The sequence below is a fragment of the Esox lucius genome, chromosome 21 (genome assembly GCF_011004845.1).
Source record: "Esox lucius isolate fEsoLuc1 chromosome 21, fEsoLuc1.pri, whole genome shotgun sequence".
NCBI classification, from domain to species: Eukaryota; Metazoa; Chordata; class Actinopteri; order Esociformes; family Esocidae; genus Esox; species Esox lucius.
Genome location: NC_047589.1, coordinates 16,423,593 through 16,449,020, shown reverse-complemented (window position 1 = coordinate 16,449,020; position 25,428 = coordinate 16,423,593). Strand labels below are relative to the sequence as shown.

General features: G+C 42.5%; 1 protein-coding gene across 4 annotated transcripts in view; it reads left to right on the top strand.

The window, feature by feature from the left end:
• Window positions 1-16,392, top strand: part of LOC105027114 (matrix metalloproteinase-16) — a 58,081-nt gene extending 41,689 nt beyond the window's left edge. For 3 of the 4 annotated variants that reach the window (XM_010899040.5, XM_010899039.5, XM_010899043.5), the window contains 5 exons: window positions 71-288; window positions 8,157-8,295; window positions 11,548-11,698; window positions 11,873-11,988; window positions 13,359-13,687. In XM_010899040.5, the coding sequence (XP_010897342.1) occupies window positions 71-288; window positions 8,157-8,295; window positions 11,548-11,698; window positions 11,873-11,988; window positions 13,359-13,687 (953 nt within the window). Of the gene's footprint in view, window positions 1-70; window positions 289-8,156; window positions 8,296-11,547; window positions 11,699-11,872; window positions 11,989-13,358 lie in introns of all 4 variants that reach the window. The other variant, XM_010899038.5, reaches the window with a different exon arrangement.
• The last annotated feature ends 9,036 nt before the right edge of the window (window positions 16,393-25,428 follow it).

Genomic DNA, 25,428 nt, shown 5'->3' with positions numbered 1-25,428 from the left:
ATTGGAAGCTTGACACCACGCTTGGGAACCAAGGATTTCTGATTATTATTATTTATTTATTTTTATTCAGGTCCACCCGATAAGGTTACCCAGCCGACCAAGCCTTTACCGACAGCCCCCCCACACCGATCACAACCTCCCTCGGACCCCCGCAAGCCTGACAGGCAGACTCGACCCCCCAGGATACCAACGGGGGATAAGCCCAGCCACCCCAACGCCAAGCCTTACATATGTGACGGGGGCTTCAACACCCTGGCCATTCTGAGAAGGGAGATGTTCGTGTTCAAGGTAAGCAGCCACTGTGTTTATGTCTATGTTAGATTGACAGTAGCCTATACAGAATAGTCCCCCGGTAGACAGTTATGTTAGGCACGAGAGTTCGCAAGGACAGCGGCAATACCCCCGCTGCTTCGCACGAAGATAACGTAACGACGTGATGTGAGAATGGGTGTTTAATGCACACTGTGCATCGGACTCGGCAGACTTGATTTGAACCATGTGTGTTTTATTGTCTATACGGTTCACCATAAGCTTGACATCATGGCGATACGTCTTCCTGGTGACGGACACATAGCGAAAAATACATCCTAGGCAGTTAAAATGTTAAAGGAATGACTGTTTGATAGAGTGTGTGCAGTGTGTGTTCGTCTCTCCCTGCATTGCTCCCTCTGGCTTTTAGGAGTTGTTTCTTCTTTTCTTCATCAGATGTAACTGCTTGCAATGAGTCAGATGGAAGGGAATTCCGTATTTTCATTGCTCTGTTTAGTACTGTGCATGTCCATGTTTCTGTTCCAGGGTTGCCGCTGGTCTCAACTTTTAGCCACGAAAGGCTGGCATGCATATACAATCCCTGTTAGCCCTGTTATTGTCAGTGGACGTTCCATGTGTGTTGGAGGACTACATGTTGCTCTGTCTTCAGTCATCTTCAGCTAAGCTTGCCCTTTCATTGCTGCACCTGACCACACCACTGTACAGCTGACAAAGATGGGACCAGAGTCAGAATAACTGGTACAGTTGATCTTTGTGTCAAAAATACGCGTGGAGGTGGATAAGCCTCAAACACACACACACACACGGCTGCTTTCAATCTTTCAGCTGTCAGTGTTGAACTAATGAAAAGGCTCAGTGTAGGACAGCTACGGTGTATGTCCGGAATGTACCAGATAACTGAATCACTGCCAGTAGTGGGCACAGCTGTATTCTATATATACAGCAGCTATGGAGTAGTAAGAGGATTCTGCTGGCCTGGATATTATATTCTGCTGGCCTGGATACTATAATTTTAAGCGTTCTCGTCACTGAAAACCAAAGGACATATATGCGAATACTGCACTGAAGCTCATAATTCTAATGCTCTGTAGTGTAATTCACTCTGAAGGGGTTACCACACAACAGATACAGTTTAAATGAGAATTGTGTTCGCTAAATCGACAAAAGGTCCTAAATACCCACTAAATACAGTTCCATTAGGGAGGCAGCCGAGACTTGTTAATGTCTATAAACTTCCACAGAGATTATGTTTAGTCCTGGGCTCTAATGAGAAATGTCTTGCCATGAAACAACATTGACTATGGTTTTCCCAAACGAAGCCCACAGTAGCTTTCTGTCCAGTAACAATACCGCAGTATTTATCTGTGCAATTTAACATAGAGTCATGTGGTGTCTGTGTTGATGTATCTTTATTCAGACTCATAGACTCAGAGCCCAAGGCCCTGGTCACTAAATGCACTCATAGACAAAAGCACACACACACATGCACGCACACACACACACTGACACCCACACACACTAATGAACACACAGGAGAAAACGGGAAATCCCTCCAGGCATCACAAAGATCTGTTCTCCTCAGAAGAGAATGAGGGCTTGTGCTTTTTTGTGTGTTTTTCTGGGAGTTATAAATAGCTAGTATTCATTGGTTAAGTAGGGTAAGACTTATGGAACTCAGTGGGAAAATACCCTCTCTTAGATCGCCAAACTCGCTAACACTACGGATTGGTTTATTTCATTGATACACTGATTCTATTTGTGTCTTACATTTTTGGGCAAATCTTTATACTCACATGGCTTTCCAGAGAACAGAAACATATATTTCCAAATTTCTATTCTCCTGTCTCAATCCACTGTACTAAGTATTACAGACAAGACAAAATGACAAATATCCATTAGGAAAGTAATTTAATTTATCTGTGTCTCCATAAAGACGTCTGTGATGTGGAGAATGTGAATAAAAGCACACAGACACTGTTTGTCTACCACTTTGCATTGCAATTAACAATGATCTTCTGGTAGACTGCACAGATAGGATTCTCAATTAAATGTTAACTACCGAACAGCTTTTGCCTACCTGTTAAAAATGATAGTGAATATTTAATATTAGAAACACTTAGGCAGCAGCAGGGGAGATATAGAGGATGCTACAGTACTGTGGCTCTCTCACTGACTCACAGGATGACAACAGGTACTATATACATTGCCTTGCGAAAGTATTCGGCCCCCTTGAACTTTGCGACCTTTTGCCACATTTCAGGCTTCAAACATAAAGATATAAAACTGTAATTTTTTGTGAAGAATCAAAAACAAGTGGGACACAATCATGAAGTGGAACGAAATTTATTGGATATTTCAAACCTTTTTTGCAAAATGATTCAGCCCCCTTAAGTTAATACTTTGTAGCGTCCACCTTTTGCTGCGATTACAGCTGTAAGTCGCTTGGGGTATGTCTCTATCAGTTTTGCACATCAAGAGACTGAAATCTTTGCCCATTCCTCCTTGCAAAACAGCTCGAGCTCAGTGAGGTTGGATGGAGAGCGTTTGTGAACAGCAGTTTTCAGTTCTTTCCACAGATTCTCGATTGGATTCAGGTATGGACTTTGACTTGGCCATTCTAACACCTGGATATGTTTATTTGTGAACCATTACATTGTAGATTTCGCTTTATGTTTTGGATCATTGTCTTGTTGGAAGACAAATCTCCGTCCCAGTCTCAGGTCTTTTGCAGACTCCATCAGGTTTTCTTCCAGAATGGTCCTGTATTTGGCTCCATTCATCTTCCCATCAATTTTAACCATCTTCCCTGTCCCTGCTGAAGAAAAGCAGGCCCAAACCATGATGCTGCCACCACCATGTTTGACAGTGGGGATGGTGTGTTCAGGGTGATGAGCTGTGTTGCTTTTACGCCAAACATAACGTTTTGCATTGTTGCCAAAAAGTTTGATTTTGGTTTCATCTGACCAGAGCACCTTCTTCCACATGTTTGGTGTGTCTCCCAGGTGGCTTGTGGCAAACTTTAAACAACACTTTTTATGGATATCTTTAAGAAATGGCTTTCTTCTTGCCACTCTTCCATAAAGGCCAGATTTGTGCAGTATACGACTGATTGTTGTCCTATGGACAGAGTCTCCCTCCTCAGCTGTAGATCTCTGCAGTTCATCCAGAGTGATCATGGGCCTCTTGGCTGCATCTCTGATCAGTCTTCTCCTTGTATGAGCTGAAAGTTTAGAGGGACGGCCGGGTCTTCGTAGATTTGCAGTGGTCTGATACTCCTTCCATTTCAATATTATCGCTTGCACAGTGCTCCTTGGGATGTTTAAGGCTTGGGAAATCTTTTTGTATCCAAATCCGGCTTTAAACTTCTCAACAACAGTATCTCGGACCTGCCTGGTGTGTTCCCTGTTCTTCATGCTTTAAACGGACCTCTGAGACTATCACAGAGCAGGTGCATTTATACAGAGACTTGATTACACACAGGTGGATTCTATTTATCATCATTAGTCATTTAGGTCAACATTGGATCATTCAGAGATCCTCACTGAACTTCTGGAGAGAGTTTGCTGCACTGAAAGTAAAGGGGCTGAATAATTTTGCACGCCCAATTTTTCAGTTTTTTATTTGTTAAAAAGGTTAGAAATATCCAATGAATTTCATTCCACTACATAATTGTGTCCCACTTGTTGTTGATTCTTCACAAAAAATTACAGTTTATGTTTGAGGCCTGAAATGTGGCAAAAGGTCGAAAAGTTCAAGGGGGCCGAATATTTTTGCAAGGCACTGTATTATAGTAGATCAACTTTATCCTGAACATATACTGCAGTTCTGCATAAACATGATGTTGGAAGGATGTAAAATACTCACAGAGCACTGATTTTTCACAGGCCAGGTTTAGGTGTGGAAAAACCTTTGTTCCTGTAGCCTGCACTGTGCAAGGATTGGCTTCAGTGGCCAGTACTACTGGAATCTTCATCAGACTGTCTGAATGGTATTTCCTCTACGGCGTGTCTGTGTGCTGAGTGACAGGCCTGTCTGGATGATGGGTGACTGAGGGAGGCAGGAAGAGAGGGGGAGGTTGGCTGGTTTGGCTGAACCTCATTCTCCAGTTGATTGTGTTGGAAGATACGTTGTCACTACCTGCCAAGTCATTATAGATGAAATCTCCTCAGCTCCGAAAGACTGAAGTACTGGTGGTCTTGTATTGTGAAGGACAGGACTTAACAGAGGACGCTGTGGTATACCACAACAGAAGTACTGCAAGCTATTTGGTGCAGAAAACAGGGAATAAAAAGAATAATATGGATATATTTTTAGATATGTGTGAAACATAAACATTTGCATTCTTAAATGCATTTGTTAAATTTTTGTTACATATTTGTAATTGTATATACAGTGGGGAGAACAAGTATTTGATACACTGCCAATTTTGCAGGTTTTACCACTTACAAAGCATGTAGAAGTCTGTAATTTTTATCATTGGTACCTTCTCACCAAGCTGCTTGCCTATTGTCTTGTAGCCCATCCCAGCCTTGTGCAGGTCTACAATTTTATCCCTGATATCCTTACACAGCTCTCTGGTCTTGGCCATTGTGGAGAGGTTGGAGTCTGTTTGATTGAGTGTGTGGACAGGTGTCTTTTATACAGGTAACGAGTTCAAACAGGTGCAGTTAATACAGGTAAAGAGTGGAGAACAGGAGGGCTTCTTAAAGAAAAACTAACAGGTCTGTGAGAGTCGGAATTCTTAATGGTTGGTAGGTGATCAAATACTTGTGTCATGCAATAAAATGCTAATTAATTATTTAAAAATCATACAATGTGATTTTCTGGATTTTTGTTTTAGATTCCGTCTCTCACAGTTGAAGTGTACCTATGATAAAAATTACAGACCTCTACATGCTTTGTAAGTAGGAAAACCTGCCAAATCGGCAGTGTATCCGAGTGAATCGGCAGTGTATCTACCCACTGTATATATCTACCTAGATATAGGAAGGGTGACTGCCAACTGAAAAATATATGAAAGAAGTTCACAATACAAATGAAAAAAAGCTGTTCATTGCATTTTCTTTTTGATAGGTAGCCAGTTGATAGGTAGCCAACCTACCTATCAAATGTGCCCCACAGCATTGATGTACAGTGGTGTTTCGGCACTAAAATGAGTATGGTTCCTTCCACTCCTTCCACACTTCAGCAGCAGGAAAATGAGGATGAAAGAAAGGTACACCTTGTTAGAGTGTTAGATTTATAGTAATTCTGACCATCCTTTCTTTCATGGCAGAGTTAAGGAGGGTCAGTGAGGGTATGAAGAGAACATTACATTTAACAGACATCGCTTCCAACAATAACCACCACATAATACCACACACAAAATAGATCCTTGCGTCTGCTGTTCAACTTTGTACACGTATACACAGAAATACACACACAAACACACACAAATATACATACACACACACACTCTTCCACATCCTCAGGAGGCACCTACCAGCCTCTATATGCAGTAATATCTTTTCGCTAAAAGGAAACCTATCACCCGAACTCACCTCCTCCAACCAACATGCCCTCCTCTCTGGTGGCCTTAGAGTCAGACACGGGGGAACACGTTCAAATGCAAGTGCCCAGTTTAGAGCCTTTATAGAGAGAGTAAAATGAGAGAGAAATACCTTACTTTACATAATCATTTACATAACATTTCAATTGACACTGGTATGTACTGTACTGAGAGAGACGCCGAGGGAGGTTTGGAGGCTCTGAACAAGGAACACGGCCATACAGCCACTAGATCCGAGCAATGTACTGCCTTTCAGAACGTTGTGGCTCTCGTGAGATTTTGATATGTTGATATGATGAAATAATCTTTTTGCCCAAGTGTTCTTCAATACACTTCAAAAAGTATCTCATGGTATAAAAACTGTCTTGAACAAGGGAACAGCAGAGACTACCTTCCTGTCCTGAACGTGTAGTGATAGGTTAAACTGACTTAGTGTTTTCCTGTTTTACTGGAACGTAACTCACATACTGTTGAGAACTGACTTTGGGTAGTGTTAGTCTTGTTTTCCTCAATCACTGAACCAGAGTAAACAATGAGAGTCTATGTGGTCCAACATTACCTCCTGACATGATAACTGTTACCACCACAACATTACCCCATCATGTTAATTGTTTCCACCACAACATTACCCAATCATGTTAACTGTTACCACCACAACATTACCCCATCATGTTAACTGTTACCACCACAACATTACCCCATCATGTTAACTGTTACCACCACAACATTACCCCATCATGTTAACTGTTTCCACCACAACATTACCCCATCATGTTAATTGTTTCCACCACAACATTACCCCATCATGTTAATTGTTACCACCACAACATTACCCCATCATGTTAACTGTTTCCACCACAACATTACCCCATCATGTTAATTGTTTCCACCACAACATTACCCCATCATGTTAATTGTTACCACCACAACATTACCCCATCATGTTAACTGTTACCACCACAACATTACCCCATCATGTTAACTGTTTCCACCACAACATTACCCCATCATGTTAATTGTTACCACCACAACATTACCCCATCATGTTAACTATTACCACCACAACATTACCCCATCATGTTAACTGTTACCACCACAACATTACCCCATCATGTTAACTGTTTCCACCACAACATTACCCCAGTGTGTTTTTCTTTTCGCTGACGTAGTTGTTGATGGGTTCCGTTGGTTATCTTGTGTATCTCAAGGATATTGCCCATATGCTGGTCAAGGCAACTGTGCCAATCTTCAGCATCGCAAGGTAACCATGTGAGTCTGTTTTTTTGGGGAGATTATAATATAATAGTGTCTGTGTGTCAAGGTTACAGTTTTTCTTTTGATTAGTTTGCATGTTTGGGTAATTGTAAAGGGCCAGCAGAAATTGTCTACATCTCAGGTTGGCTTGCCGTCAGAGCAGGGGAAAGAGGAAAAAAAGAAAATGATCTCTTTAAAAGAGTCGAAAGAAATCAAATAACTCTGATTCCACAGTTTGATCTGTTTTCAATTATCGTCTCCCATGCGGAAGAAAACGCTGAACAATTGAAATCAATCAGGGCTTTGGGGAGAAGGGAAGGGCCACGGGATGCCGTGTATTTCTGTGTGTGTGTGTGTGTGTGTATGTGTGTGTATGTGTGTGTGTATGCGTGTGCATTCGTGTGTGCGATTGCTTGCGTATGCACAGGAGAGATAGAGTTTGAAAATGGTCTGTACGGGCTTCAGTGAGAATGAGGTGTAGTGATGATGTAAAACATGTGGCGCTTCTCCTCACACATCCTCTCCTTCTCCCCCCACCTTCTCTCCCTACTGCTCTTCAGGGCAGGTCACTGTGTGTTTGGCGTCTGCCTCTGGAAGGCGAGAGTGGCCCTTCAGTGCCAAGGGTGTGGTGCCTTACTCAGCCCTAATGTCTTTTCAGCTGGGCCTGTAAGCTCCTTCCTCTGAGTCTTGGCCGAGCTTCTTTATCTTCAGGTTACATCCAGTATTACAAAGACAGACACACCTTAAACTTGGCCATCCTCACGACGGCTTTGGATTGTTTTCTTTTTCCTCAGGTTTCTCATAAAGACAGAGCCATCTGACCTGAACAGAGTGTGTTTAGAGTGTGAATGTGGATGCTGTGTAATGGGATGAGGGTCACCTCTCCATCATTTAGCTTCACAGCTGTGAAACTGACAAGCTGGTTTGAGATTTCCAACTATACGTTGTAGCTTGTGTTAATGTGGGTAAAGCAGTGTGTTTAAATGAACCCCCCTCCCTCTCTCTCTCCCTCTCTCTCTCTCACTCTCTCCCACTCCTGCTCTCCTCCTCTCCCTTCTCCTCTCTGCCCCCTCCTTCCTATTAGGATCACTGGTTTTGGCGGGTACGGGACAACGCAGTGATGCCAGGGTATCCTATGCTCATCAATGTGTTCTGGAGAGGACTGCCCCCCAAGATTGACGCTGTCTATGAGAACAGTGAGGGGAAATTTGTCTTCTTCAAAGGTAGGGATGCCCATAGAATGACTACGCTGTACATTATCTACATTTAAAATCCTGGAGCAAAAGGCACTTTTTAATAAGAACCAGCAGGATGGGTCCTGCTAGTTTTTTCTGTGACATGCTGGTACAACCATATCAGACTGAGTCAGTAGCCTGACGATTAAATCAACAGGTATGACATCAGATGTTGTGATAGGAATACCACTCAAGTTTTGTAGTTGAACTGGCTATGCTAATATATATAAACAAATAAGTTAAATAAAAATGCTGCACACTCAGATTCATATAATCTCAAAAGAGAGGGAGGCTTTGGGTGGAGGGAGGCTTGGGGTATGAATGGAGGAGTTGGGTGGAGGGAGGCTTGGGGTATGAATGGAGGAGTTGGGTGGAGGGAGGCTTGGGGTATGAATGGAGGAGTTGGGTGGAGGGAGGCTTGGGGTATGAATTGGGAGTTGGGTGGAGGGAGGATTGGGGTATGAATTGGGAGTTGGGTGGAGGGAGGATTGGGGTATGAATGGAGGAGTTGGGTGGAGGGAGGATTGGGGTATGAATGGGGAGTTGGGTGGAGGGAGGGTTGGGGTATGAATGGAGGAGTTGGGTGGAGGGAGGCTTGGGGTATGAATGGGGAGTTGGGTGGAGGGAGGCTTGGGGTATGAATGGGGAGTTGGATGGAGGGAGGATTGGGGTATGAATGGAAGAGTAGGGTGGAGGGAGGGTTGGGGTATGAATGGAGGAGTTGGGTGGAGGGAGGCAATGTAAATAAGGGTCTTTCAGAATAATATTTATAACTCACTAATGGCGCATTTCTATATTTTCCCAGTTCCTATGAAAACAGACTGGTAGTGCTGTGTACTCTCAATTTCCCATTTCTCTACTCTTTTTATTTCTTATTCCTTATACTTTTCAGTTGTAGCATTGACTGTGTAAAACTATTCATTCAATTACTGAGCACCTTCTGCGTCTGTATGCTCATTTAACTATAATGTATTCCAGCTACGAGTAGTTCACTTACTGTACATGTATTGTAGCTTGCCAAACAGTTCTGAATGTAATTCAGTCTTCACGTCTTCCACCGCTGACAAATCCCACAAGTATCAGACACCTCAAGCTTTCATCTAATCAATGATTATGCGTGGCTTAGAAGGCATGGTTTTCACGGAAATTCAGAACCTGGTCTAAAAGCCTAGTGTTTTAGCTTAAAGCATAGGTTTTGGGTAACATATTCAACTTGGGTTAGAGGTTAGGGTGGGAGTGAGCTAGGGATAGGTTTAAGCTATGTGTGTCTTTACATAATGTGTGAGTGTGTATGTGTGTGAGTTCGTGCATTTGATTATCCGAAACAGTGTGTGTCTTAATGTAATGTGTGTGTGTGTGTGTGTTCACACTGTGTGGTCTTGTGGAGAAAGAAAGAGCCTGTAGTTCTAGGCACTTTGCCCAGTCTCAATAAGCACCATCCCTTTACAACACTGTTACAACAATGCTCAGACATTTCTAGAAGATGGCAGGAGATAAGCAGTGGACACTGTGGGAGATCAAATTTGAGCTTACATCAAATTCTGACAGTTAAAGTGAAAAGATGTACTCGGCCCCAATAATTATCCTCTTCCCAAATATTTCACCCAAGGGAGTATTTCACCCAAAAGTCCCTCTATATTCAATATCCTTTGCGAGCTTTTCAACACACATACACACCACAATGCCCTCTGACCCAGTTTACCCAGACTGCCTCAGCGCCTGTGCCCGGGGGAGGGGCTTGGCAGTAACTGTGGTAACCATGACCCTGCTGTGTGTGGAGCATGAGAAGGAGACAGGTGTAATGACAGGAATTTCCTGTCACATGACTCCCCTGTCACAAGAGCAGAGCTATACCCTGCTTCATTCTCCTTCTCAAACCCCACTCTTCCTTTATTTACTCCCTCCTTCCCTCCCACTCTCACCACAATCACTGTTGACTCTTACTTCCTTTCAGCCCCCAGACCTTCACCAGTGAAGGAAAACCCCTTCCTGGGGTCGCTAAGTCAAAACCGTGTCATTTAACCTAATTACTAAAAACATTATACCTCCATCTCCTCTCGACTTCCATTTTCTCCTCACACAAGACCTTCTCTTTGTCTTGTTTATGTACAGTGTGTTTAAAGTGCAGACCTCAGACTAGGACTGCTGGTATGGGAGAACTCTTTCATATTCAATAGAACTATACAGACAGAATGTATATGAATACGGCCAACCTGAGACACTTCTTGAATACAAAACCCAGCGGCTAGACCTACACCTTGTCCCTGGTCAAGCCATGTGCCCTTAGATGGGGTCAACCTCAGACAGACTAGAAGCAGGTGGAGGGCCTTGGGTTTTTGAGATGCTCTGATACAGTGGAGGATTTGTGACGTGTTCTGATATAGTGACCTTTAGAGGAGAGGAGTCCAATATGCCTGGGTGGAACATGCTAGACCTTATCTGAGGACAGAGGCATAGTTTTTTACTCTGCAAATAGCCAGACTGTGAAATTGAATGTTTGTTCTGCCTGAACGTCAAGTCAGACCAAATAATGCAAATAATAGACTGGTAGATAATGTATCAAAAGCTTTCCCTACTGAACAAGGGTTATTGGATTCTTGAATGTTCCAGAGGCACTAGGGTAATATCCTGTGGTTGTATTATAACGTTACACTATACCCACATATAACTTCATATGAGTACAATAACGTTATGTTATGAACACGTCTGATTTTACAACTAATATAACCAACTTTACAAAACTGCAACTGTTTTACAAGAAAACAATCTACACCTTGGACTTCAGAAACTGACTTGATATGGCTCACATTCTAGCAACGCTTCTTGGCCAACCAAATGTCATCCCTGGACTTTACTTACCCCTATCAGCCAACCAAATGTCATCCCTGGACTTTACTTACCCCTATCGGCCAACCAAATGTCATCCCTGGACTTTACTTACCCCTATCGGCCAACCAAATGTCATCCCTGGACTTTACATACCCCTATTGGCCACCAAATGTCATCCCTGGACTTTACATACCCCTATCGGCCGACCAAATGTCATCCCTGGACTTTACATACCCCTATTGGCCGACCAAATGCCATCCGTATGATAAATACCCCCAACGCCTCTGAGAGAGTGGTTGCGTTGCACCCTATACCCCATGTAGTTCCCTAGTTTTGACCAGAGCCCATCTGAGGGTGTAGTATGCCAAAAGCAGTCCCTTTGAGCCCCTGTTGTCCTCGTGTCTGTTCCAGGAAAGCAGTTCTGGGTGTTCAAAGACACCATGCTCCAACCGGGCTACCCCCAGGACATCTCCATATTCGGCCCCGGCATGCCAACTCAGAGCATCGAGACCGCCGTCTGGTGGGAGGACGTTGCCAAGACATACTTCTTCAAAGGGGACAGGTGTGTACACCCGAGCAGGGTTGGGGTCGGTCGTGCCTGTGTGTGTCTGTGTGTGTCTGTGTGTGTCCGTGTGTGTCCGTGTGTTCATGTAGGTTCATGTAAGCGTGTATAATGTGGAGCTGTTGATGTTTGATGGTCCTCATGGCTGTCTGTTTTGTGGTCCTGCCTGTTCAGGTACTGGCGCTACAACGAGGATATGAGGACAATGGACCCGGGCTACCCTAAACCCATCACTGTCTGGAAGGGTGTCCCGGATTCTCCACAAGGAGCCTTCGTAGACAAAGCCAATGGTACTTCCTCAATAGTACAATGGACGAGACAGTAACTGTTACAGCATGAATTGTCTTCTCCACTCTCCCTAAACAGTAACATAACATGAATAACAAAAATGATACTTCCTTTAGCCTTTGTAACGACGCACATTAAAACTTTAAAGTTATATGATGCTACAAGATGCTCCGGTTTTGTAAGCATGTTGGCATTTACACAAATACACTCTGTTTGCAGTTTATTGCAATACCCAGTTGGAATGTGACAGGGAAGCAGAAAACAAAGTACCACAGTCTGTTGCCCAATCCGGTAGGGGCCAGTTGGCCTGCACAGAGGGTGGGAAAGATGAGTTCTTGAAATTTTTAGTCATGCGAGCTGGAGAGCCCGAGAAGGGATCCTATTGGTTATGGTCAACAGCGCAGTATTCATCCACCCTGGCAGCACCTATATCGGAAAAAGCAGACCAGGTGGGGAAGCGGGAGCTCAGTCATGCCATCTGTCCCCATCTCAGGCCTGCCAAATCTATAAAGCGGGTGGGCATGCAAGAATCCATCTAAGCGTGAAGGGTGGATCGATATTCCCCGCGACCATTTTTGGCCGACAACACTGGGGAAAAGTATTGTTGGCTTTAATGTGACGCTGTTGAGACACGGGACGTCAACCTCGAAAATGTGCCTTGATTATCACCCATTATCCAGTCTGCTGAAAGTAGGTTAGGCCGTGCAGCGTAGCAGTGGCTGTTTGCAATATGTTTTTACTCCACCCTTTGTAGACGTGGCAGTGTGACTGGGATCTGGTACACTTGATCAGAACATTGTTTCATGAATTAATTACCATCCGCGCATAGGTTAAAGTTGCTTCTATCTGTTTGCTCCCCCGCTTTCCTTCTCATCTCATTCTCTGTGCATTTTGTTCTCGGTCAAAGCACAGGCCAAACGAGAGTCTCTCTGTCTGCTTTCGCAAGCTGAGTCTTTCAGGACCCCGCCCCCTCACTCTCTACATCTGGGGATATTGCATCTAGTTTACAGAGTCGCCGTTCCAGAGTTCCATTTTCTCCAGAGAGGAGAAAGCACACAACTTTATCACTGCCAGGTCTTGACTTGGCTGACACCACCACCAGGGATATATTGGGCCCCCGGCATAAAGACAGAATTATAGACTACAGTGAAGCAAGTTATTTACCAACCGCAGGTTGACATCAAAATAAATCCCAAGGAGTCCATTTAGAGACTTAATTAGTGTGAGCAGATAGTCGACTTGGGTTGTCCTGTCATTGCCCCTTTTTCTGCTGCGCTGGTTCCCTCCCTCTTGTCTGTCCCTTTATCTCTGACCCCTTGCTCTTTCCGTGTCGATCCCTCACACCTCTGTCTTCATCCATTCATTCCTCCAGGTTTCACATACTTCTACAAGGGGAAGGAGTACTGGAAGTTCAACAACCAGCGGTTGCGAGTCGAGCCTGGCTACCCCCGCTCCATTCTGAAGGACTTCATGGGCTGCGACCTGACCCCGATCGACCCCGAGCGTCCGCCCACGGAGGACGTGGACATAGTCATCGAGCTGGACAACGAGGCCAACACGGTGAAGGCCATCGCCATTGTCATCCCGTGCATCCTGGCCCTCTGTCTCATCGTCCTGGTCTACGCCGTGTTCCAGTTCAAAAGGAAGGGAACGCCCAGACACATACTGTACTGCAAACGCTCCATGCAGGAGTGGGTGTGATGACAGGGGAGGGACACAGAGGGGGTCCGCAAGTTGGACCAACATCAAGTTATTATACCCCCCCAGTATAATGGAATGAATGGCCCCACAACTACAGCCAGACGGGGGGGGGGGGTGGAGGTCACACTAACGCCAGTGACCCCGCCGTCATCAGATCTGAGGACTGCGGCCCCCGATTTTAGACCCACTCCCCGAAGCTCCCCTGTCTTTTTAAAGGGGGGTAGGGAGAGGACGGGGCCTTTGCCTAGATAACACCTTCACCCCCCATTTCTAGCCCCGCCCAACTACCGCGCCCGGTGCAAACTAATTACGGGTGACTGCATACTTGGAATGTATCTGAAAGGGGGCGTTGTGAACTGAGTAGGTTGGACTCGCAGTGACGGGTGTTTTCAGCGGGTGGGGTCAACGAGGCTCCGCTATTGGTTGGACCAGCCCCAGCCCAACGCACCGCAGGTCAGTTTACATATCAGGTAATAGGAAAACTGACGTGTCACGTTAAGATAATGAACGTGGTGGATTGGGTTTGTTTATCTGGCAGGTTAGAAGAATTAGCTTTGTTTTAGGGGAAAGGGTTTGGCTAAAATAATACATAGGTTTATTGACTCATCGTACTAAAACTGTCTGCTAACAAATTGGTCCGATTAACTGTTTACACCCAGTTTTGTTAATGCACCAAATTCTTTTGTAACGCCCACATTCGGATACAGTCAAACTGCAGTTACCCATTTCTTGGTGAAATCACTCTTAAATGGGGAAGAACTTTCAGGTTGTTTTCATTTCTTCCCATGGTGCCCTGCATCAGTCATCCTCCTGTCATCTAATCAGCCTGTGATCGAATCAGTAGAACACAGCCAGTCCATAGCTACAGTATCTTACTGTAGGTCTTAAACCCTTCTGCACGCACTCAGAAAGACTAAAGACCCCCAATAACTAACATTGCTGAATTTAACTATCGAGTTACCAACTCCTGTCTCTTTTTATTGTTTAGTTTTTTCTTCAAAATATAATTTATTTTTCAAAAAGAAAGTTTTTACAATTCCTTTTAAATGAGTCCTGAAGATTTAAACAACCCAAACCAAATAAAGACTTTTTTCTCTCCAAAGAGGATCGCTTTTTCCCTTTTCATACTATTTTTTGCAATCATTTTGACTTTTATTTAAAACATTTTTGCTCTCCTTGATCTTTTATGCAGTGCTGAAGAGCCAGGGGAGACGTTGACTGTTGTGGCAGTCTGTCTCAAAAACAGGAGCCAAACTATTCTGCAATATTTTTAATGGCCTTAATTACCGATCAATTGTGTTCTTCTCATGTTTGGTTTGTTGTTTTTCTGCTATTTTGTATACTGCTTTGTTAATTTGTTCAGTTGTTTTGGGATGAGCTGGTGGGCCTCGTTGATTGCTTTACATGATAGGTAGTCCTGTGTTACCATGGCTGCATTCCAAATGGTACCCTATATCCTATATTATACTTAAGGCTTAGGGTTCCATTTGAGAGGCAACATATTGCCAGAGACCTCAGCGCTGGTTTGCCAGGCCACTAGAACAGGAAAAAGTGTCAGCCTGTATTTATATAGTTTTAAGGCAAAGGCTCAAGGTCAATATAAGGAAGGATGGATTTTCCTGAAAATGCCACTAAAGCTGAGTGTTATGGTATCTGACATACTACAGCGGTATGACAGGACAGACCGGTGAATGAAATGAAAGATTAAAATGCTTTTACCCTCAAGATTTGCTCATTGTTATCGTCTTGACCCCAGGAACCCCTTTGAAGTAATAGTTCTGTATTGGCTACGTTTGCATCCAAAACAGACTTTATGGTCTTTTGAGCGCACGGACAGATCGTGTCTGACCTTCTTGACTGCCTTGTCGAGAGAGTCCTACCGAAGTCACAGACGCCTACTACCCAAGATGCACTTGTCTCTCGACTGAGGACCAATAGGAGTGGCTGTGACATCAGTCAAGACAATACAGTGCCTGTGTCTACTTTGTCGGAGTGCATGCAAGCATCTACATCCAGTTTGGACTGCTCAGAAGCAAATCTTTTTGAAATGAAAACAGAACAAGTGAAAACAAACGACGTGGAACAACAGGATACACAGAGGTAGCATTTTGTTTCTCCAATGCTTGAAAAAAAGAACAGGTTTCATTTACAGTGGAACGTTCTTGCTGGTTCCTTGTATGCAAATGGAACGCAACGTGCAGCATGCAGCTTGACCAATGGCTCTGACTACAGCTACGGAAGGACTTTACCATGTTGACGCTCAAACTCTTGAATATACCTTGTTTGCATTTATTTTTCTATGTTTCATCGTGGCGGGTTCCCTTTTTGGTACAATAAAACAAATCAAAAGAGTCGTTGGAACCTCAACGTTCAAATGGTACATTGAGATTATCTCACCTGAGCTTAATTTCTAGGTAATTGGTAATTGGCGAGTTGGCCATAACTATCTTGATTTGGTCACCAAATTAGACAAAAGTAAATAGCAAACTAGTGTTGTTGCTTCATGGCGAACAGTGTTTGAATGTGTGTCTGTTTCATAATGGTTTATACTTTCTTTCTTTTTGCAAAAACAAATTCTCTGAATTCTCTGAAAACATCTCTGAATTCCTTCTTTGTGTAAGACTCAGATTGGGACCGTGGAAAATGTCCTGACAGAAATAATAAATTGATCAGTATATGATTAAAAAATGATGCCTTGAAACTCATTGCTTATATGTATGTATTCAATGGAAGTGTGGAACAGAAGTGTGGTAATGTGACCAGTTTAGCTATTTGTGTGTGGAGGGGTTTTATATATTTTTTGATGTTCAAGCTCTCCCTGTCACGCTTTTCTCTTTTCCATGGCAAATAATTACCATAGCAAAACTACTTTCCAGTCTCATTTACCTTAAAAGAAATGAAATCACAAATGTCTGACGTCTGGAGAACAACTAAATAAGTTTGAAATGTCAGATACAGTGTTCTCAAAAGACATTTAAACCAAACATACCAGACAGTCAGTAAGCATATGGCAGACAGGATGAACAGCACCAATTCCTAATATATTCTCTAAATTCTAGGGGGATTTCCTTAGTCTAATCTGACCACAAAAATATGAAATGTATATTTCAGACTTAGTCTTTATGTGGGAAATACCGAGACAGAAAACCCAAAATCCTCCTTATGTGTCACGTTACCTGTGATATAAATCTAAGCTTTTACAGATATGACTCTGCGAGCAGGGCAGCAGGCATTTAAAGGCCCACTCGGTGATATTTCTAAGTGGTTTGTGATCATCTAAAAGCATGCTGGATAGCAGGCTAAATGGGCAGAAGCCAGACAGTAGTGTTTATACTAGCAGTGCCACTGCACTCCAGACAGTAAATAACTGCCATCAACAAAGAGGTGGACCCAGATTACACACTGGGGCCATGGTTGTAGCTACGAACACACAGACGCTAGTAAGACAATAGCCCTTCTGTGGTAGAAAGTTCACTGTTTTCCCTTAACAGTACAAGTCAGCTGTAACATGACTTCTATTCACAGGGTCTGACTAGGCCATTTGGCACACTGGTTACAGCTATGTTTAGAGGCTTATTCAGACGTGGCCTTTTCCAAGGGCTCTTTTGGGTTCTGTTTGCACTTTTAACCCTTAACCGTTAATGCAAATACACTCCTGGTTGTTTTCTCGATTGCCTGTGTTTGCTGCCTGTGTGTCTCTGCATTTTAACATTCCCTCTGACGTTCCTCCCCCTCTCACTGTCTGTGTGTCTAGTCCGTAATGGATGTATGTCTGGGTCTCTGTCTGATTCTAAATATCTCTGTGTGTATCTGTGTTTGTATCTGTGTCTGTAGCTGGCCTGCACTATCCCTTGGGGACCTGTCACTCCGAGAGGCAGGCTAAAACATTGGTGCTAACCTATCCTACAGAACACTGGACAGGGTTATAGCCATGCAGGGCTAGTTTTATGGTGCTGATTTTCTGTCAGGTTTTCTTTATCTCTTTTCTGTCATTGACTAAAACTTGAGTGATTACAACGTGAACTAGAGTAATACATTCATTTAACACGATTCCTCATGGTGCTGTGTTTAATGGCTCCGGGTAAATGGAGCCGATACATCCTCCCGGTCTTTGTTAACGGAATGTACCAAGCAGCCATTTCGCTGACTAGTAAAAGGTCACAGGGTCAAGTAGTCAGCCAGACCCAGAGGTGTTCACAGGCTTATGTCCCAAATGGCGCTGTATTGTGTTTATAGTGCTACACTGTATGGGCTCAGGTCTAAAGTAGCAGACTATAAAGGGAATAAGGCGCGGTTTGGTCCGTAGTCATACAGAACGGAAGATCAAGAAAAGGAGTGTTTTTCGTGTTTCACTGTCACTGTGATCGGAAGGACTTAGGTCGGTAATATAGGGTTGACCTTCTGTTTTATGGAATAGCTGACGAAAATGTGTTGCTCAACCACCGTCTTCTTACATTGTGTATAACACAGTTGAGGATTGTGATAACCACGCAATGAGGGAGTACTGAGTCGCATGTATGCTGTTAATGTGTGTGTGTGTGCTGTGTGTGTGTGTCAAGGGTGGGACGCACACCTGCATACACCCCCCAGGCTACATCCCAGTGCGCTTGTGTTAATGGCATTACATTTGGGGAAGGGTCCTAGTTAGGTAAGGAATATAATGAAAAACATACATTTCATACTTTTTTATACAGTTTTCCATCACACGTGTGCTAACCATCATTCTCTATGCTGTGTTGTATCTATTGAGCCTTGATCCATCGTGTTGATCAATAAAGACATTTCCAAAAGTGTCCTTGTGTGTTTTGTCATCATGTTCATGCATATGTGATGCTCCACACGCATTTTCCATGTCAAGTTTCACAGATTTTTCCATCGATGTCCATTCATATTTATTTGACCGTCACTATTTGTTACAGTTCTTCATTTACTTAAATCAGCGGGTGGTGGCACAGTCTCAGAAGTGCTTTATTCTTAGAAGCATACTATGGTGTTAGCAGTGAAGGTACAGTACAATTTATCAAGGCAGGAAAGTCTTTGAATTACTATAATTCCTCAGTATATGGTGTGGTTAAGTAACATTCCTCTACCTTACAGTGACCACACCAGTGGTGAAGTTAATCCAAATAGCTTCCCACTGCCCTGCAGGGCTCCAACAGTAGAAGAAACATAGGAATGACGTGGCATGTGAAAGGTTTCTCCCAGGCCTTCAGTTAACCATATATAAACCCAATAGTCCATTGAGTTCCTTTCCATTTGAGAAACAGTAGTGTCCCTTTCCATTAGCAAAACAGTAATTAATTCATATGAAGTTAAAGTAGAGTTTCATTTCAGTTAAAGAGACAATACATTAGACTTTCTTTCTATAGGATACTGTCTATTTCCCCCAGCCGTGCTAAAGACCAGGTCTGATCCAGACATAATCTAGGTTCAGTCCCAAATGGCATCCTACAGTATTCTCCTTTTAGAGTAATACTTTACAAAGGCTCACTGTGAAAAGTAGATTATTAAAATAGGACGAGGTAGCCATTTGAAACAAAGACCTGCTCTAATATCTGGCTGTATCCCTTGGCCACCAACCAGATGTTCAGAATACACAGGGCAGAAATCTGTTTTCTAAGTTCAAACAGTTATTCCAACATTTCCCACATATCCCTGATACTTGTGACAAATATACTTAGAACAATATCTTGTAAAATTACACATTTGTTATGTTCCATGCTCTCAAATGAGATGGATAATGTACTCACATAAAGGATTCCTGACTACAGTGTGTAACTGCATTAGTCCCTGAAACATTGTTCAGCATTTGCCAAGAGATGGGTGTGTTCTAAAAACTTATGTTAGCACCCGGAGACAATGCTTTGACTTTGGCTCAGTGAGCTAAAACAGTCTTACCGGACACCCAAACCCAGCTAAGGTAATGCGAACCCAAGCTAATGTAATTAGAATCCAGTGAGACATTGGTTTGAGACTGGCACCACTCTACACTACTCTGTAATAATAATAATGAGAATAATACATAATATTTATATAGCGCTTTTCAGGGACCCAAAGACACTGTACAAAATGAATAGGACCAGAAACAAACATAAATTAAAAATAAACTGTGTTCGGTGGCCCCGTTTATACCTGCAGCTCGTTCTAATACGTTCCCTATTGTCCTGATTTGATCCACATTTTTATGATTCAAATATGCATTGCAATTAGATTTTGATCATATCTTATGTGCATAAGATCAGAAAGAAAACATGTTACAATCCTGTATTAACAGGGCTAGACAGACAGAGAAGGCAGGCCAAGCTAAGGTAATGATTGGAGCACCCAGGAAATTAGATCAATTTATCACTTTATTGATTTCACTACCATTCCATTTCAGAGCATGCTTTGCTTTGTGGATCACCTGCCTACCCTTCCACAGTCACCCAGCTCTATTCTCAGCTCGCTTTCTCTCCAGTCTCTTCTCTTTCACCATCCAGTTTCTGGAATGATATAGTCAGTGGGTTTTGGAACCGGTTAAATCAGTCATGCATTCTGCATTCTTGAGGCCTCTCAAAATCTAAATGTTTCAGTGGATCTTTTTTGTTGTTGTTGCAGCTTTAAAGCTACTTTCCAGCAATCTACACATTTTTGCTATAGAGCAGTGATAAACCAATTTCCACTTTTTTGAAAGTCCACCGTTTGATCTCTACTTTCCAATTCTCAACATAAGTTGTTCTTAAGACACGTTCTGTGGAGAGGGAAGGATAATCTGTTTAAAGGAAGAGGAGAGTAAGAGTTCAATGTATATCACAAGTGAGAAAATGGTCTCCTTTGAAAATGTAAATGCACTTGGTGGGGTTATGTTTGTCTTTTCCTTGTTGAAATACACCTGTAATCAGTAACTGCCTTCACTTAGGATAAGTGTCACTGCACCAAGTAAAATATACGTTTTTTTTTCACTGCGCTTATTTTTGAATGATAACCTTGCCTTCCTTTCAGCGGAAAACACACAATTTCAAATGAAAAACGTTTACCATTCATTACCTGTCAAACATAATGTACAAATTGTGTTTGTCTGAGAGAAAGAAAAATATCCCATGGTTCTCTTCTGAACCAATTGAGCCGTCAGACCAGCCACCACTGACACAATTGTGAGTCCCAAAATCCCACCATATTCACTACATGTGCCCTACTGCACATAAAATAAGGCACCGACTTGGACAGTCAGTGGAAACTTAAGTGAGGACATACAGTCGGGAGAACAAGTATTTGATACACTGCCAATTATGCAGGTTTTCCCCACTTACAAAGCATGTAGAAGTCTATAATTCTTATCATAGGTACTCTTCATCTGTGAGTGACGGAATCTAAAACAAAAATCCAGAAATTCATATTGTATGGATTTTAAATAATTAATTTGCATTTTATTGCATGACATTAGCATTTGATACATCAGAAAAGCAGAACTTAATATTTGGTACAGAAACCTTTGTTTGCAATTACAGAGATCATACATTTCCTGTAGTTCTTGGCCAGGTTTGCCCACACTGCAGCAGGGATTTTGGCCCACTCCTCCATACAGACCTTCTCCAGATCCTTCAGGTTTCGGGGCTGTCGCTGGGCAATACGGACTTTCAGCTCCCTCCAAAGATTTTCTATTGGGTTCAACTCTAGAGACTGGCCACTCCAGGACTTTGAGATGCTTCTTATGGAGCCACTCCTTAGTTTCCCTGGCTGTGTGTTTTGGGTCATTGTCATGCTGGAAGACCCAGCCACGACCCATCTTCAATCCTCTTACTGAGGGAAGGAGGTTGTTGGCCAAGATCTCGCGATACATGGCCCCATCCATCCTCCCCTCAATACGGTGCAGTCGTCCTGTCCCCAGAAAAGCATCCCCAAAGAATGATGTTTCCACCTCCATCCTTCACGGTTGGGATGGTGTTCTTGGGGTTGTACTCATCCTTCTTCTTCCAAACACGGCAAATGGAGTTTAGACCAAAAAGCTATATTTTTGTCTCATCAGACCACATGGCCTTCTCCCATTCCTCCTCTGGATTGTCCAGATGTTCATTGGCACACTTCAGACGGGCCTGGACATGTGCTGGCTTGAGCAGGGGGACCTTGCGTGCACTGCAGGATTTTAATCCATGACGGCGTAGTGTGTTACTAATGGTTTTCTTTGAGACTGTGGTCCCAGCTCTCTTCAGGTCATTGACCAGGTCCTGCCGTGTAGTTCTGGGCTGATCCCTCACCTTCATGATCATTGATGCCGCACGCGGTGAGATCTTGCATGGAGCCCCAGATCGAGGGAGATTGACCGTCATCTTGAACTTCTTCCATTTTCTAATAATTACGCCAACAGTTGCTGCCTTCTCACCAAGTTGCTTGCCTATTGTCCTGTAGCCCTTCCCAGCCTGTTGCAGGTCTAAACATTTTTGGCCAAGACCAGCTCTCTTGTTTTGGCCATTGTGGAGAGGTTGGAGTCTGTTTTATTGAGTGTGTGGACAGGTGTCTTTTATACAGGTAACAAGTTCAAACAGATGCAGTTAAAACAGGTAATGAGTGTAGAACAGGAGGGCTTCTTAAAGAAAAACTAACAGGTCTGTGAGAGCCAGAATTCTTACTGGTTGTCATGCAATAAAATGCAAATTAATTATTTAAAAATCATACAATGTGATTCTTTTGATTCTTTTTTTAGATTCCGTCACTCACAGTTGAAGAGTACCTATGATAAAAATTACAGACTTCTACATACTTGGGAAAAGTGGGAAGTGGGAAAACCTACAAAATCGGCAGTGTATCAAATACTTGTTCTCCCCACTGTACCAGGCTTACAGTGAACAATGGTTTCTGCTGAATATGACACATTTATTTTTGTCTTTAATTGATGCTCTGAGTGTTTAAACACAGCACGCAGTTCAGGATGGATTCCAGGTTCCAGGTACAATTCCATTCCCCACAACTGGCTCAACATTCAATGCAAGCAGGTTCACTAGGATGGCCTTCCTCCAGAAACCAATGACCTGCCCTTTTGTTCTGTTGATGTTGTTTGTGAGGTAGTTGTTATAAAACCTGTCATGAACTCAGTTAACTTCTCTTTGGAAATGCTAACATATCAAAGCTTAAGGCTTTTTACAATGACTTACGGTAATGCCATAGGAAAACGGTCTTTAGCGCCACTGGATTCTTCTAATCACAACTTTTAGGTCTTTCAGAGCGAGGAACCATGTCTTCTGAGAGGGAGTTGTTAAAGAGAGTGGAGAGCGTGTCAGCCAGCGTTCCTTCGGTAGCTGCACCCTGATTTCTATGGTGTGGGCATGTTTTAATTTTTTTTGGTGGGGTACTAAACATAAAATATAAGGTACCATCTCAGATGCAGTCAACGAGAACTTAACTTGACCTTAGCAATAGTTTCTGTTGAATATGAAACGTAATCTCCTTTGTCAGAGCTGTGCGATGTAATTGGACAATCATCAGATTCTGGAGTGTGGATTCACTTATGTTAAGCACAGTTCTCATAGGGATCACCTGTCTTATAATGCATGTGGTCAGCCAGGCTAAATGATGTAGTGATATTGATCTTATCCATTCATCCTCTCCTCTCACCTACTCTGAGCTTCTCCTTCTCTGTCTCTATCATGCTACCTCTCTCAGAACGAAATAAATCAGTAGATGGGATTTCGATTGGTTTGTATTCCCATCCTTTCTATGGGCTCAATTTAATCAAGCCTGCATTGCAGTATCACACAGTAGCTCTTTTTCCAATGGTGAAATTAGCTCACAGACTGGTCTTTGGTACTGTATGAAAACCAATAATTACTACTAGTGCAAGCCTTCACAGGTGGATATTTACTTTTTAGAATTAGAAGCATGTGGGTACAGGATGGTTACTACAACATTTCTATGGTTGGTTTGAATGAATCTCAGACTGCATGAGAAAGAGCTCTTCCATAAAGTTGTCATGGATGAGGTAAGGGATCAATGCAACAATCTCCTGGTGATTATGACAAGATCAGGGGCATAGCTTTTTCAGGGGGATGCACTGGTGTTATGATCCAAAATTACAGACAGGGCAATTTGACCACTGCAGTGAATACAATTCCTTAACCCATTTCCCTTGACCCCCAACATGGAAAACAAACCTACCTACGCCCTTGGACAGAAAGCCTGTACTCTCATTTTTGGTTTTACAGACTTTGCTCCTGAATTAATCAATGTTATTTCTGAATGTTTGGAATGTATGTGTTTCTGTCTTAAGGTTCCTATTTGAACATAATACATTTATACATTTTGCTTGAAAAATTACAGAATAGAATATTTGCACTATTAAAAAATCAACAGTGACCATCATGGGGATTCTACAAGTTTAATTTGGAATTCCAGATACTATAATGGTTCCAAGTGTCCGGTAATGCATTAATACCAAATCTTAATCAGCACCACTGAGGATGCATCAGTCTTAAACAAACATTCAAAATACTAGAAATAGTCAGTTCAGGTATACACTGTTCTCAAACTTTTTATGGAATATCTACAAAGGCATAAAGAGGCCCATTATCAGCAACCATCACTCCTGTGTTCCAATGCATGATGTGTTTGCAAACACAACAAGCCATTTGCAAATACAACATGCCATTAAAACACAGGAGTGATGGTTGCTGATTATTGGCCTCTGTACGCCCATGAAGATATCTTATTGAACATAAGCCGTTTCCAGATACAATAGTCATTTACAACATTAACAATGTCTACACTGTACATATGATCAATATGATGTTATTTTAATGGACAAAAAGTTTTCTTTTCTTTCAAAAACAAGGACATTTGTATGTGATCCCAAATGTTTGAACGGTAGTATAATTCTTATTTTACTCAATGGCAAGTCAATGAGATGTGGGCTACTGAACCCAACTCAGATTCTTCCAAATCACTATAATAAAGGAAGTACCATAAAGGCAAGGAAAAAAGCCTCGAACAAACAACCGAAGATGTGCAGTGTCTGGTAGGGTCAATCGGTTAGAGAGATCCAACAGTTATTGTATGTAAATCATGTGCAAACTAATACTAAATAAAAGTTATTATTTTGAACTTAATTATAATCCAGCCCAAAACATTTGGTGACCTAAAATTCAGAGACTATGTATAATAAGACTGTGTCCCTAATGTAACTATGTTTCTCCATATAAATCTAAAGAGAAAACAGGAAACCATAATAGAAATAGGAGGGCATTTTGGAATCCCTACATCAAGTACCGTCGTTATATATGGCAGTAGTTAGTTTCTGGAATTTCCACAGAATAAAATGTAAACCTACCCCTCTGTCAATATTGACAATGTACAGCAGTCAAATAGCCTATTTCCAAAAATCTATACATCAAACCAATGCAGCTGTAAGTTCTGTCAACTTAAGTTCTGTGACTTTTTCATTTTTTTGGAGAAACACGGACAAGCTAGTCTGTAATCCCACATGAGATCTCTTGCACCATTCTGAATACCTCAGTAACAAATCTCTAAAGCAAACAAGGCCCCATACGTATTTCTTTTTCTCTTCTGTTCATTTATTTTCTCATGGGTTCCTTGTGGAAACAGGCTTTGAGAAATGCTGTCTATACATTCCATTTATTTGTGCTGTGTCTAGCCTTGTAAAAATAATTAAGCTGTCTCTGCAGTTATTTTGTCTTGAAAAGTATGTTGTTAATATTGTCTGCCTATTTACTTGCACTGCTGAGGTTTGACTCCAAAGATGTACACTTTGACGT